Source organism: Pelophylax lessonae (assembly GCF_965119305.1).
Source record: "Pelophylax lessonae genome assembly, chromosome: 5".
NCBI classification, from domain to species: Eukaryota; Metazoa; Chordata; class Amphibia; order Anura; family Ranidae; genus Pelophylax; species Pelophylax lessonae.
The window spans coordinates 230,568,060-230,583,708 of record NC_138772.1 but is presented as its reverse complement, the minus strand read 5'-3'; the positions used below and the strand labels follow the sequence as shown (position 1 = coordinate 230,583,708).

At 43.7% G+C, this 15,649-nt stretch overlaps 1 protein-coding gene across 2 annotated transcripts in view; it reads right to left on the bottom strand.

Annotated features, from left to right (window-relative positions):
- The window catches only part of SLC12A7 (solute carrier family 12 member 7), a 550,671-nt gene that overhangs the window by 234,327 nt on the left and 300,695 nt on the right, over positions 1-15,649 (bottom strand). For both annotated transcript variants that reach the window (XM_082257548.1, XM_082257549.1), the window contains exons 6-7: positions 15,332-15,462; positions 5,675-5,910 (exon numbers count right to left, since the gene is read on the bottom strand). In XM_082257548.1, the coding sequence (XP_082113674.1) occupies positions 5,675-5,910; positions 15,332-15,462 (367 nt within the window). The remainder of the gene's footprint in view (positions 1-5,674; positions 5,911-15,331; positions 15,463-15,649) is intronic.

Sequence of the window (15,649 nt, the reverse complement as noted above, 5' to 3'; positions counted from 1 at the left end):
TGCGCCATTGTTCACTAACAGCGCGCTGAAAATCCTCAGTGCAAGGAAAAACCTGCGATGATTTGCGTCTTCGCTGCGTCCCATAAGAGGCCAGGACGGCAGGAGGACATGGTTTATCCTGCAAATGCAGTGTTTGTTTGATAGAAGCAACCAATTCATCCATGATTGCAAGCTCTTCAGACGAGCCAGGGGGAGAATCATCAACCCCTTCAACCTCTGCCTCCCCTTCCGACCCTACAAGGTCCAGGGACGAAAAGGACCCTGAAAAAGGGACCCCAGCCATAGCAGCCCCATCACCATCGCCCTCTGAATCAGAGGAAATTGAAACTCTGGGCCGTTTTGTGGATTGAGCAGCCACAAGCATCTGCACCTGAGCAGCAAGGTTAGCCACAATGGTAGCCAAATCGCCCCCCTCGGGGGAAGCAGCAGACCCCTGGCCCCCCACTAAAGTGGGAGGAAATTTGCTTTCCTGAGAATCCATGCCCCTGGAAAAAAAAGGGGTACTGCCCCTTTAAGATCGCGGCGAGCGTAGCCCACCGCACACACACAGCACACACCGACCCCCACAGGGAGAAGTACAAAACTTAGGCAAGGAATACAGGAATAAGGAAGGTAAACCTGGAGAGATCACTCAGGCTGCTGCATCGATCGCTGTTCTCAGGGCAAAGGAAGTGATGCAATACAGACCGCTCCTATAAAGCCTATGGAAGGCTCCACAAACATGGCCGCCGGTGGGGAACTGCAAAGGCAGAGCATGCAGCGCTGACATGTGGCCTGAGCGATCGCCGCCAAAATGGCGGCGCTTGGCGCCAAAAACGTTGCTCTCCTCATACAGTAATGGCCATCATACGCCTGCAGTAATAATAAAAAAATGGCGGACCGCAGCAGCGGCCGCCGCATGTATGCACAACATGTCTCACATCATGCCCACAGCATACAGCATGTCACACAGAAAAGGCACACAGCTGTAACACAGAACAGTGCAGGATAGCCCCCCTCCTTGCAGCCCACAGAAAGCAGCAAACCAGACAGGGAGCCCAACAGTGTGTACAGAATGCAGGGTTACACAGTCCCAGACTGACACCCACTAAACAGACAGGTCCCCACACAGAGTACACTTACCTTCTGAACGGCGTGGGGAGCCCGCACAAGCGATCAAGCCGCTGCACAGAGGACAGGGAGAGTCGCAGCCAGGACGCAGTAGAACTGCGGTGCGAAACCGCATGGCGTCCAGTGAGGTAGCCACCTTACCGCAGCATCCCTGCAAAGAACAGGGATGGGTCGTTCACTCATGCCAGGAAAAAACCTGACTGAACGCTCGATGGCAGGCTGGGAAGCCACTGGCCCACAACCTGCGACCAGGGGGGCCAGCCCGAGACCCAGCCCGCACGATCCTCTTCATCAGAAGAACTAACTAATGCTAAAAAAAATGAACAGCTAAGTAAAGAGAGAGAAAAAACACTCAAATAAAATCAAAAAGAAGATAAAGGCTGAGACAAAAAGCCCTAGCACAGAAACAGCCTGCTACTCCTGATAGCTAGACAATGAAACTGAGGTATGGATACAGGAAGCAGGAGGGTATTGACTGAGGGGACCACCCCCTGGGGGTGGGATATGCTAAAAGCTTTAATATTGACATATTCTGTTGCCTAGCTACTCCTACGGAGCAAAGGTCAATTAACCCATTGTGACGAATATGAAGAGGCGGCGACTGTTGGAGGACGTAAGAGAAATGCACTGTGTTGCAAGTCCACAACAGTTTATTGCCACTGTAAGAAGTACAGCAAGCTGTTAAATGCAATTTTTTGAACAAACATATCAAATAAAATACAAATGCCTTCATAATAAGCATATTGTATGCAACTGTTCAACTATATCCTGAGACTTCTCTATATTAAAACAGAGAATATCCACTGTCCATAAGATAGGTGACACTTCTTATAATGCTTGCATATGCATTGCTTCTCATGCCACCAACCTACTACCTCCGCCTGAGCTATTTTTGACCAGGTACAACAACGTCAAGCATGTATTTTATATCATGTCACAATTATACTAAGAGTGATTGTCACTAGATTCTCCAATTTTTTTTTTCTTATTTGACAGCTTCTTTGAGTGAGAAAGGTAGCCTTTAACAAAAGGGTACATGCTTTACTCTAAATAGTGTGCAATACCACACCCACTTTTTTTTTTTTTTTTAAACCACAGACAATGTATGTGCTGCCTGTAAGTGCCATCTATCACTGCCACCCATCAGTGCCGTCTAGCAGTGCCCATCAGTGCCGCCTAGCAGTGCAGCCTCATCAGCGCCGGTCAGTGCAGCCTCATCTTATTTAGCAAAATATTACAAACACAGTGATGATTAAATATCACCAAAAAAAAGCTCTACCTGTCTCAAAAAAAAATGATAAAAATTTTGTTTAGGGGGGGTGTTGCATGACCACCCAATAGTCATGATAGCGCTGAAAGCTGAAAATTGGCCTGGGCAGAAAGGGGATGAAAGTGTTCAGTAGGCAAGTGGTTAAATAAAGAGTAAAAAAAAAAAAAAAACCTAGATCAAGGTTTGATCTAGGTCAGTGCCAATGTTAGTGTTAGGGTCAAGGTCAGTATTTTTAATTCATATCAGTGTGTTTTAGGTAGGAGGAAAAAAAAACCCAACATGCGCACTATTGTTTTTGGGCTGTACTATGGGTACAAACAACAATATACACATATGTGGTATCGCTGCAAGAGAATTGTCAGGCGCAAGAGAATTTAATTTAAATTGTTCTTTGGTGGAAGGTTATGTCAGTAACAAGAAATATACAGCTAAATTAAAAAAATGATTTTTATTTACTATTTTGGGCCAGTTTCCTTTTGATTATATATATATATATATATATATATATATATATATATATATATATATATATATATATATATATATATATATTATATAAAAATATCAGGAGATATCCATTAATATTTACCACCAAATGAAAGCCCAATTTGTCCTGAAATAAACGCGGTATATTCCACCTGGATGCACAAAGTAGTTTTGATAATATGTACAGTTTACAAACACTTTTCGAAGTTGCAAAAATGTGTTTAGGCAAGAAGGGGTTCAGTACTCTGCAATTGACATGCTGAGCACAAGGGGCACACAACATAGTAAAAACATGGAGCACTTTGCAAGGAATGCACTGAGCACCTACATACAAAGAACCAGGCACCCACTCAAACCAGGAACATAGTGAGCATATATGTCACTCTGCCAAGGACCTGATAAGAACACTTGGTACTCTGCAAAGGTCATGCTATGCAGAGATCTCGGCCAGGACATGCTAATATACATAAATTGCTCTTTTATAAAGATGCTAACTACATGGGGTACCAGAGACATGGTAGGAACATTTTAGCACTTTGCAAGCTATATAATGAAAACATACATCATCCTGCTACAGCCATGCTGAGCACACTACTAGGACATGGTAAGAACTTTGGAAAATCTGTGTGCCAAGTACATGGTTAGTCCTCGTCAAGGGATATACAAGTTGTCCACATATGACATGATGGCAGTTGGTGTGTTCTGACTTCTAGAAGCATTCCTTAGTTGTGACTAGAGATGTGCCTGTTTTCGGTAATTCGATATATCGCGGTATTGCATACCCACGGTATTGTTATTGTGGCATTTTTAAAATACCGTGTTTATCTGCTCCTCAAGTCTGACTTTAGAATTGATACATTTTAGTGAGCTGGATGACTCATTCACTCACTCAACAGTTCACTCACTCAATAGAAACAGCTCTGGTAATATGATCCTAGAGTGAGAGACTTAGCTCCTCCCTGTAACAATTCAGACGACACACACCCACATGCTTCTTCCAGGGCTCAGACACAGACAGAAACACTGCCTAATACAAGCAAGTCTCTGCAGATAGATAGATAGAATAAGATAGATAGATAGATAGATAGATAGATAGATAGATAGATAGATAGATAGATAGATAGATAGATAGATAGATAGATAGATAGATAGATAGATAGAATAAGATAGATAGATAGATAGATAGATAGATAGATAGATAGATAGAATAAGATAGATAGATAGATAGATAGATAGATAGATAGATAGATAGATAGATAGATAGATAGATAGATAGATAGATAGATAGATAGATAGATAGATAGATAGAATAAGATAGATAGATAGATAGATAGATAGATAGATAGATAGATAGATAGATAGATAGATAGATAGATAGATAGATAGAATAAGATAGATAGAATAAGATAGATAGATAGATAGATAGATAGATAGATAGATAGATAGATATACACACACACATACATGCATACATACATACATACATACATACATACATACAAGGGCATAGCGGCATAATATACACACACACACACACACACACACACACACAGGCATAGCAGTCCACATTACATTATTATATAGCCATCAAGCAGTGTCTGGCCTACCTGGTGATAACTGGTCCTGGCACTCTGATCCGATGGCCTGGTCATTAAGGGGGCAAATCCTTGCGGTCCAGAAGTGGTTAAAACTGCAGGAGGACTGTTGTTTTTTCTATAAATGACTTTACTATGGCTTTAGGCCTGATTCACATGTATGCAGGTTGGGGCACCACATTTGCACAGGCATAGCAGCCCATTGATTAGAATGGGCTTAAACTGCTATGCCTGCGTTTTCGGCTGAAAAAAGGTGCATGCAGAATTTTAAAAAATGCAGTGGCCGTGAAATCCATCCTTCTTTTGCACCATGCGACTTACCTGCAGTTGCTACACACGTAGACTGTGTTTTTAAATGCTGGGCCCACGTATATAAAAAACGCAGTAAGCCTGCCAGAGCAGGAACTGCAGGTTAGTCGCATGGTGCAAAAACAGGATGGATTTCAAGGCCACTGAATTTTAGAAAAATGCTGCATGCACCTTTTTTCTGCGAAAAATGAGGGCATAGCAGCCCATTCAAATCAATGGGCTGCTATGCCTGTGCAAATGTGGGCCGCCAACCCGCATACATGTGAACCACCAACCCGCATACATGTGAATCAGGCCTAAAGCAATAGTAAAGTAATTTATGAATAACAACACCGGTCCTCCTTCAGGTTTAACCACTTCTTAACCACAAGGATTTGCCCCCTTAATTACAAGGCCATCGGATCGGAGCCGAGCGCCAGGACCAGTCATCACCAGGTAGGTCAGACACTGCTTGATGGCTTATTTTAGGCCTGGTTCACAGAGTCTGTACTGACTGACTATATAATAATGTGCATAAGTGAACCAAAGTCCCTAAATTCAGCAATGAAATTCAAGTGAGGGAGAAATTAAATAATATAAAATTTAATAATTGAATATCGTGATAATACCGTATACCATGGCAAAACCTTAATTAATCGCAGCATGAAAATCTGATACCGTCACAAGCCTAGTTGTGACAGGTGAGATCTGTGTACTGGCATTGCTGTCTACTGACATCATAATGCGTCATACCTGGACTGACTAACTCCCCCTCTTTCCATTTTTATTAACTCTTTCTACATTTTTTCCTAGCATATACTGTATAAATAATGGAAGGGTGTGGACCATGTCAAATTAGGACAAAACACTGAAATGGAAATGGGGTACAGAACAATGGAATATAGGAATACATTTCTTTACTTACTGAACATCTGGTGGATCAAATGCAGATTTGATTACTCCAGCATATATTGCCATAATGGACAGAATCACACAGGCAAGAAATACTAAAGCAAGTTTGTTTACATACTTAACACCAACAAATACTACTATAGCCATTATGGCAATTATGCATGTCCCATAAACTCTCATGTTGTTAAACATGGCTTGAGGATTATCTTTTTCTATTGGGAATATGGCAGCATTGGGTGATATATAAGTCTGTTAAAAAAAATATACAAAGTATTATTGTCACATTTTCAATTAGTCAATCATCTTTAAATTGTCAATCTTAACTAGCAAACTTTAACATTTTTTGCACTTTCCCCTCAGTTTCAAAGTGGCTGCATAAGGACCATGGCTCTATGCACACAGACAAGGTTTGGCTTTTACACCTCTGTTAACCTCTTAAGGAAACAAGGTCTGCCCACAAATGCAGCACGATTCTGTGATCAGACACATTTTGACAAAAAAAAAAAAAAAAAAAAAAAAAAAAAACATGGTGCAAAGGTTTGGAATTATGTATATATGCCAACCTCAATCACCCAGAGAGATTAATAAATCAAAAGGAGCTCAGATACACTATATTACCAAAAGTATTAGGATGCCTGCTTTTACATGTACATGAATGGCATCCCAGTCTTAGTCTGTAGAGTTCAATATTGAGTTGGCCCACCCTTTGCAGCTATAACAGCTTCAACTCTTCTGGGAAGGCTGTCCACAATGTTTAGGAATGTGTCTATGGGAATGTTTAACTATTCCTCCAGAAGCGCATTTATTTAGGTCAGCCACTGATGTGGATGTGAAGGCCTGGCTCGCAGACTCTGCTCAAATTCATATTAAAGGTGTTCTATTGGGTTGAGATCAGGACTCTGTGCAGGCGAGTCAAGTTCCTCCACCCCAAACTTGCTCATCTATGTCTTTATGGACCTTGTCTCTGCACTTGTGCACAGTCATGTTGGAACAGGAAGGGTCATCCCCAAACTGTTCCCACAAATTTGGGAGCATGAAATTGTCCAAAATGTCTTGGTAAGCTGATGTCTTAAGAGGTCCCTTCACTGGAACTAAGGGGCAAAGCCCAACCCCTGAAAAACAATCCCACACAATAATTCCCCCCTCCACCAAATGATTTATCATTTAACATAGCAAGGTCCATAAAGTCCATAAAGTCACAGATGAGCTAGTTTGGGGTGGAGGAACTTGACTGGCCTGCACAGAGCCCAAAACTCAACCCGATAGAACACCTGTGGGATGAATCAGAGCGGTTCTAGAAGAATGGTCCAACATTCCAAATAGACACACTCCTAAACCTTGGGGACAGCCTCACCAGAAAAGTTGACACAATTATAGCTGCAAGGGTGGGCCAACCCAATATTGAACCCTATGGACTAAGACTGGGATGCCAATAAAGTTCATGTGTGTGTAAAGGCAGGCGTCCCAATACTTTTGGTAATATATAGTGTATTTAGGATGATGGTTGCACATTGGAAACTAATCCAAACATAAAATTATAGTTTCATGCCTGATACAGACACTCTTTAAAGTGGAACTATAGGCAAAACTTTTTTTTCCATTTTGGTTAGATTAAGGGAAGGTTATAACCCATGTCAGTTTTTTTGGTCCTCTGTATCCCGTTGGGGAGATTTACCTTCACTTATTGTTCCATAGAGAGAACAGGAAGTGAAAGGAAATCCTTGCAAATTAAGGTAATACCTTTGGGTCCCCCAGGTAACCAGAACTAGTGTCCCCATTAGAAGATTTCCACTCGATTACTGTTCTGGGTGCAACCCTATGTAACCCAAAATTTGGAAATTTCTTTTACTTTCACTTTTGATAACAGTAAGCAGGACAAGTGCAGAGGTTGCAATAAAAACCTGGCAGGGATTCTAATCCAGCTTTAATCCAAAACTAAAAACGTAGGTTTTGCCTTTAGTTATAGTTTAAAGCCGATTCCACCATACACTGTGAGCTACTCACAGTGTGCATTCAAAGCCGTAGCTAGAGGGTGTCCAGAATTATAGAACCCCTGCCTCTCCAGACTTATTGTCCCTGGCCCGTCCTATTAATTTTATTGATTTGTTATTTCAATAACGGAGGCTCAGTACCACATGTGGGCATTACTTAGGGAAGTCTGCATCCAGACTGACTTCTTATAAAGGCATTTTGATATTAGCAGAACTCCTCCTAAGAGCTAGCTGCCAATATGCTCCAGAGCTGAGGGCTCTTGAAAAAAGTACCGGGAAAAGGTGCTGTGAGAATTTCAGAAAACCATTTATAGCCAGTGTTACTTTTGACGTCATATTTCAATTTTGTTTTAGGCATAGTCTTTTGACTAAATTGCCATTTTACTTTTAGTCAAATTTTAGAGAACTAGTTTGTTTTAGTTTTAGGTTAGTCGATCTCCAGTACATTTTAGTTGACTAAAATGTAATGGCTTTAGTTAAATTGTAATGCATTATTTAAGCATTTCTCTAGAATTGCAAAATTCATCATATACTTCTGGAGTAAAAATCTACCAACATGTTAATATACTGCTCAAAAAAATTAAAGGAATACTTTGCAAACACATCAAATCTCAAATGGGGAAAAATATCATGCTGGATATCTATACTGATATGGACTGGGTAATGTGTTAGGGAAAAAAAGGATGCCACATTGTTTAATGGAAATTAAAATGATCAACCTACAGAGGGCTGAATTCAAAGACACCCCAAAAATCAAAGTGAAAAAATGATGCAGCAGGATAGTTCATTTTGCTAAAAATGTAATTGCAGCAACTCAAAATGGTACTTAGATGTTTGTTTGTCCCCCACGTGCTTGTATGCATGCCTGACAATGTCGGGGCATGCTCTTTTTGAAAGTCCGGTGGTGTCCTGAGGTATTTCCTCCTAGATCTGGACCAGGGCATCACTGCGCTCCTGAACAGACTGAGGTGCAACCTGGGGGCGTCAAATGGACCAAAACAATGTCCCAGAGGTGTTCTATTGGATTTAGGTCAAGTGAACATGGGGGCTATTCAATGGTATCAATTCCTTCATACTCCAGGAACTGGCTGCATACTCTCGCCACATGAGGCCGGGCACTGTCGTGCAAAAGGAGGAACGCAGGACCCACAGCACCAGCATAGGGTCTGACAATTGGTCCAAGGATTCCATCCCGATATCTAATGGCAGTCAGGGTGCCATTGTCTAGACTGTAGAGGTCTGTGCGTCCCTCCTTGGTAATGCCTCCCCAGACCATCACTAACCCATCACCAAACCAGTCATGACGAAAAATGTTACAGGCAGCATAACATTCTCCATTGCTTCTCCAGACCTTTTCTTGTCTGTCACATATGCTCATGGTGAACCTACTCTCATCTGTGAAAAGCACAGGGCGCCAGTGGCGGACCTGCCAATTCTGGTGTTCAATGGCAAATGCCAATCAAGCTCCACAGTGCCAGGCAGTAAGCACAGGGACCACTAGAGGACGTTGGGCACTCAGACCATGAAGTCTGTTTCGGAATCTTTGGTCAGAGACATTCACATCAGTGGCCTGCTGGAGGTCATTTTGTAGGGCTCTGGCAGTGCTCATCCTGTTCCTCCTTGCACAAAGGAGCAGATACCAGTCCTGCTGATGGGCTAAGGACTTTCTTTGGTCCTGCACAGCTTTCCTAGAATAACTGCCTGTCTCCTGAAATCTCCTCCATGCTCTTGAGTATGTGGTGGGAGACACAGCAAACCTTTTGGCAATGGCACGTATTGATGTGCCATCCTGGAGGAGTTGGAATGCCTGTGCAACCTCTATAGGGTCCAAGTATCGCCTCATGCTACCAGTAGCGACACTAACCCTAGCCAAATGCAAAACTAGTGAAAAGCAGTCAGAAAAGAGGAGCAGGGAAAAAAATTTCAGTGGCCTCCACCTGTAAAACAATTAATTCTGTTTTGGAGGTTGTCTCATTGTTGCCCATCCAGTGAATCTGTTGTAAATTTAACAACAAAGCAGCTGAAACTGATTAACAACCCCATCTGCTACTTAACTGACCAGATAAATATCCCAGGAGTTTATTTGACTTGATACTATACTCTGATTAAAAAGTGTTCCTTTAATTTTTTTGAGCAGTGCATTTATGGCATTACGGTTTGAACATGCACTACAGACACAGATTTAATTTCACAGAAAACAAAAAATAACTGGATTTTTGTCTTACCGTAAAATCCTCTTCTCTGAGGTTCACTGACAGACACAGCTTCAAGTCTTCAGACCATTGGGCATTATGCTGTCTCTCTTCAGGAGCAGGACTAGGCGAAAAATGTTTTGGTGACGCCCCTGGGGCAGTCACACAAGGTATATCATATCTTCCTGCTGTAGGACTCCAGTTTGTAACAAGCAGTGTCAGAAGGACAAATAATTCAACGCCAACAGAGGGTGCTGTGTCTGTCAGTGAACCTCAGAGAAAAGGATTTTACGGCAAGACAAAAATCCCGTTTTTTCTTTCCTTCACTGATAGACACAGCTTCAAGTCTTCAGACCACTGGGATGTCCCAAAGCAGTGTCAACATGAGGGGTGGGAAAAAAAAAAACAGCAAATGCTGGATTGCCAACAAGGCTAAACATAGCAACTAGGTACAACAGGAGCTCAACTTAGGAACAACTGGATCTCACCACCAGGAAATATTTTCACCCTCAAGAAGCAGAAGCCTCTGCAACCACAGCCTGCAAAACTTTGCGGCCAAACGCTGCATCCGAAGATGCAAGTACATCCACCTTATAAAATTTTGAAAATGAGTGTACAGACAACCATGTAGCCGCCTTGCACACCTGAACCACTGATGCCTGATGACGGAAGGCCCAGGAGGAAATAAGCGCCCTCGTAGAATGCGCTTTAACAGGGAAAGGAGGAACCTGACACTTAATGGAGTAAGCCTGCACCACCGTCTGCCCGATCCAGTTGGAAATGGTCGCAGCAGATGCGGCCTGCCCCTTACAAGGTCCAATCGTAAGAACAAACAAAGAATCAGATTTCCTAATCGGTTCAGTTACCGCCAGGTAAACCAGAATCCCCCTTACCACATCTAAAGGGCAATTTAATTAGGATGTGTAGGCTTAGGACATAGGAACGGTAGCACAATGTCTTCATTGAAATGAAAACCCGAGGTAACCTTAGTAAGGAACGCCTGACAGGGTCGCAACACCACTTTGGCCCTATGAATTCCTACATAAGTTGACCGACAGGACAACGCAGCCAACTCCGACACGCGACGTGCGGAAGTAATAGCTACTAAGAGAGTCACCTTCTGCGACAGAGTAAGCAGAGGAATTTCTCAAATATTTTCAAATGGAGGCCTTTGAAGCACTGATAGAACCAAATTGAGATCCAATGGAGGTACCAGGAATCGCACCGGAGGAGACAGATGGCGAACTCCCTGCACAAAAGTGTGAACCAAGGACTTCACCGCCAACGGCCTTTGGAAAAAAAATAGCCAAGGCGGAAATCTGGCCCTTGATGGTGCCCAGAGCCAAACGTTGATCTACACCCAATTGTAGAGACTAACAGGTGAGAGACAGAAAAGGAGCGGGGAGAAACCCCCCGCGACTCACACTAAGTAATGTGCGCCTTCCAAACTCAATGATAAACCTTCCTGAAAGTAGATTTCCTAGCCTTCAACAGCGTAGGAATCACCGACTCCGACAGCTCTCTGTCTTTCAGCACCTGGCTTTCAATAGCCAAGCCATTAAAGCCAGCGATCAAAAAATCAGGATCCCTGAGAGGAAGCATCCAAGGGACGTCTGCTACTAGCCCTACCAGGCCTGCGTACCAAGACTGGAGAGGCCAGTCTGGGGCAACCAGATTGACTGGAATTCCTTCTACTTCGATTCTGCGTAGCGGTCTCGACAGAAGTTGTGTTGAAGGAAAGGCGTGAATGAGCCGACACTGACCCGAGGGGGCAACCAGAGTGTCTGTGGCGTCGGGCAGAGGGTCCCGAGACCTTGAAACGAACCTCTGCACCTTCCTGTTGAGACGGGAAGCCAGAAGGTCCACATTGGGGGTCCCCCACCGAAGATACAGTTGATGAAATACCTCCGGGTGAAGAGACCATTCTCCCGGATCCAATGTCTGCCGACTGAGATTGTCCGCTTGCCAATTCTCTAACCCCGGAATGTGCACAGCAGAGAGGGTCGGAAGATATTGTTCTGCCCACCTCAAGATGCTGGTCACTTCCTGGGCCACCAGGGCACTTCTTGTCCCCCCTTGATGATTGACATATGCCACAGCCGTAGCATCGTCTGATTGTATCCGCACAGGGCATCCCTGCAGACGATCCATCAATTGAGACAGACAAGGTCTGATCACCCGAATTTCCGGGAGGTTGATCTGCAACCTGGACTCCTCCCGAGTCCAGACACCTTGGGCCAAACACACTCCCAAGACACCTCCCCATCCGGGCATACTGGCATCTGTGGTGATTACAGTCCAATACAGGGGAAGAAAAGATTTACCTAGACGTAGGGCCAGGAAGCGGAGCCACCATAAGAGATACTCCCTCGAACCCCGACTCAACAGAGATTGTCCAATGACAGAGGATCCTTCCATTTTAATCAGAATCTCCCTTTGCAAAGGTCTGGAGTGGAACTGCGGAAACGGAACTGCCTTGAAGGTGGAGACCATCAGACCCAGCACTTGCATGCAAGTCCTGAGTGATGATCGATGGTTGGACAACAGGAGCCGAACAGCATGCTGTAACTTCAGAAGTTTTGTCTGAGGAAGAAACACCCGGGCTGATGCTGAATCCAGCCTCAGACCCAAGTAGTCCAGCTTGCTTTGTGGACGGAGACCGTGCCGATTTCTGGAAATTCAGTGTCCACCCAAACTCCTGCAGAGTTTGCATCTTAAAATCCAAGTCGGCTTCTAGAGCCGAGGAAGACTGCACGCAGAAGCAGATCGTCCAGGTAACCTAGTACCGCAATCCCCTTCTGCTGTAAGAAGGCCAACACTGGGGCCAAAACCTTTGTGAACACTCGAGGAGCTGAAGTGAGACCAAAGGGTAATGACACGAATTGAAAGTGCTCCTCGCCCACGGCAAAATGAAGAAAACGCTGATGCCCGACATATATTGGAATATAAGGGTAAGTGTCCTGGAGATCGATAGAAGCCAGCAGATCTCCTTGATGAAGGAAAGCTACTACTGTGCAGATGGACTCCATCCGAAATTTCTGAACCTGCACAAAGTGGTTCAGAGCCTTGAGATCCAAGATAGAATGAACCTTGCCTTCTTTCCTGGGAACTGTAAACAGATTTGAATAAAAACCTTGGAAACGTTGCGACTCTGAGACCGGCACAATAACTCCTTGTTCTAACAGGTCTTGCACTGCGCCGTAGAGGCCCTGTAGCTGCTCTGGAGGCAAGCATAAGTTGGAAGGAAAGAACCTTGCTGGAGGCAAGGACCGAAACCTTGGATCTTGTAACCAAATCGAATCAGTTTGTGGACCCATTTGTCCTCAATGAGCAAGGTCCATGGATCCAGAAAGAAGTGGAGACGTCGCCCCCCCCACCCTAAACACGGGTGAGGATGCCCCTTCAGGCTGGGGAAGGCTTGTCTGCGGAACCAGAAGTGCTCGCTTTGGACTTACCATTCCAGGGTCTCTTGGTGCCTCCTGCAAAGTTACGGGTGGATTTTGAGCCCTTTTCCTGCGAGCCAGTCGGACGAAAGGGCTGCTTGTGAGCCGAAAAGAAGGGACCCCACTTACGGTGATGTTCCTTGTCCTTAGCAGTCTGCAGGAGCAATGTACTCTTAAAAAAAAAAAAAAAAAATAGAGGCGCCTCTAAGTGTAGACTGTAAGCAGAAATTTATGACACATGAACAAGATACACTCACATCTGTATGCATATGTATGCAATAAAACCATTCCGGTAGTCGAGATGAGTAGATGGCTTGACGTTATCCCCGATCTGTGGAGCTGTTCCGCTGGCGTGCAGACCTCTCAGATGTACACCGACATTGCAGCGAAGCCGAGCTCTGCTGACACTGAAGAGGAAGTGGATCGCCGCACGTCAGTGGGAACGAGGCTTGGTACAGCGTCGGTAGTTGATGACGTCACGGAAGTGCGACGCGTTTCCGAGCGTGCGTACTGCCGGGGGAAGACGGCAGCCGCGCTCCTTCTTCAAAGCATCTTTGAATGGGGCTGTTGCAGCCTGAGGTACGCTGCGACTTCGGACGTTACTGCTCCCATGACCAGGGCTATGCGACCTCGCGAGGTGTTTCACTCGCTGGTCAGCCCCCGTCCAGTGGGGCTATGTCACGGCCAACCTAGCGTGGAGCTAATAGCTGGGTCCCGCTCGCAGGCCAGACTGGGAAGACCATAAGGATCTAGAATATCCAGTGCGTCGCCCAGTCCGACTGTTGATTGTGGTTCACACAGGAACAAAAATAATAAAGAAAAAAGTAAAAAATTCCAAATGAATAGGAAAAAATTCCAGGACTGCAGATCCCAGCAGAGAGCCAGGTCCTTACTCCTGACTAGGCAGAAAGAAAACTGGAGTCCTACAGCAGGAAGCGATTTTATACCCTCTGGGACTGCCCCATGGGCGTACCTAAAAAGGTTTCTGTCTAGTCCTACTCCTGAAGAGAGCCAGCATAATACCCAATGGTCTGAAGACTTGAAGCTGTGTCTGTCAGTGAACGGAAGAGAAATTGCTTTTTGACAAACAGATGTGCAACTTAAAAATTAAATAAATAAAAACACCATTTGCTGTAATGACATTGCACATAATAACTGAATATAAACGCTTTGCTGTAATGACATTGCACATATTAACTGAATATATTACCAACAATAAAAAGAAAAAAATATTAATAAAATCCCTTTTCTTAATTCTTTTTTCTTTCAGCAGCTCAGTAGATGACCCTACATATGTAGTAGTGCAGTGTTAATTTTTACATCAAATTTCAATTTAGTCATAGGCTTTTGACTAAAATGCCATTTTAGCTTCAGGCTCAGTTCACAATATTGTGATTCCAGTGCAGGTTCCCGCATCGCATGTCTCTGGCAGGCTGTTCACACTGCCCTATGCGAATGGCTGTTGGTGTCAATACAAAGTTAATGACATTCCCATTTTGATTCGCAGATCGCAGTGCGAACTGCCTAATGGTGCAGGAATCAGATCGCATGGGTGTGAATACCCATGCAATCCGATTCCAGTGCAGACCAAAAAAAGGGTCATGCACCATTTTTAGTGCTAATGTGATGCAAATTCAGCCATTCAATCTGTATAGCTGAATTCGCATTGCACAGATATCGTGTGTGATCTGCACAGCAGTGCGGTGCAAATCACATACGGTGTCTAACATCGCACCAGTGTGAACTCAGCCTTAGTCATCTGAATATTTTTGTTTTAGTCAACTACAAAAGTGTTAATTTAGTCGACAAAAATATTTTCTTCTACAAAATCACTGTTTACAGCACCATGCGTTTTTTTGCACCAGGTTTAAAACTTCAGCTTTAATACATATACTACAACGAAAATAGCATATTTTGCGCTGTGTCTACCCTGCATCAGTAAAGAGTTGCAATTGTCTTAGAAAAACAAAACTGGTTTAACATTTTGGCAGTCAAAATCTCGTGCAGAATTTCTCAATGAAACATTAAAATAAAACACACTTACTAAGAGGATTTCAATTGTTCCAAGAATGTACATAGCTCCGGCAAAAGTGGTACCCAAATAAAAGCAAAGTCCTACCGCCCCTCCAAATTCTGGGCCTAAAGATCTTGAAATCATATAATATGATCCACCAGCTGTGAAAGGCAAATCCAAAAGTTGGAATAACAATACCAATATAGAAAACTAGATACAGCCATCAAGTTGAAAACAAGAATATACAGTATATAGTGAACTATAATTAAAATAAAGTACATGGAAACAAAGGAGGAAGCCAGCCAAATATAAATAATTCTACTTAGGAGTTCTTTCATCCGTTCACTT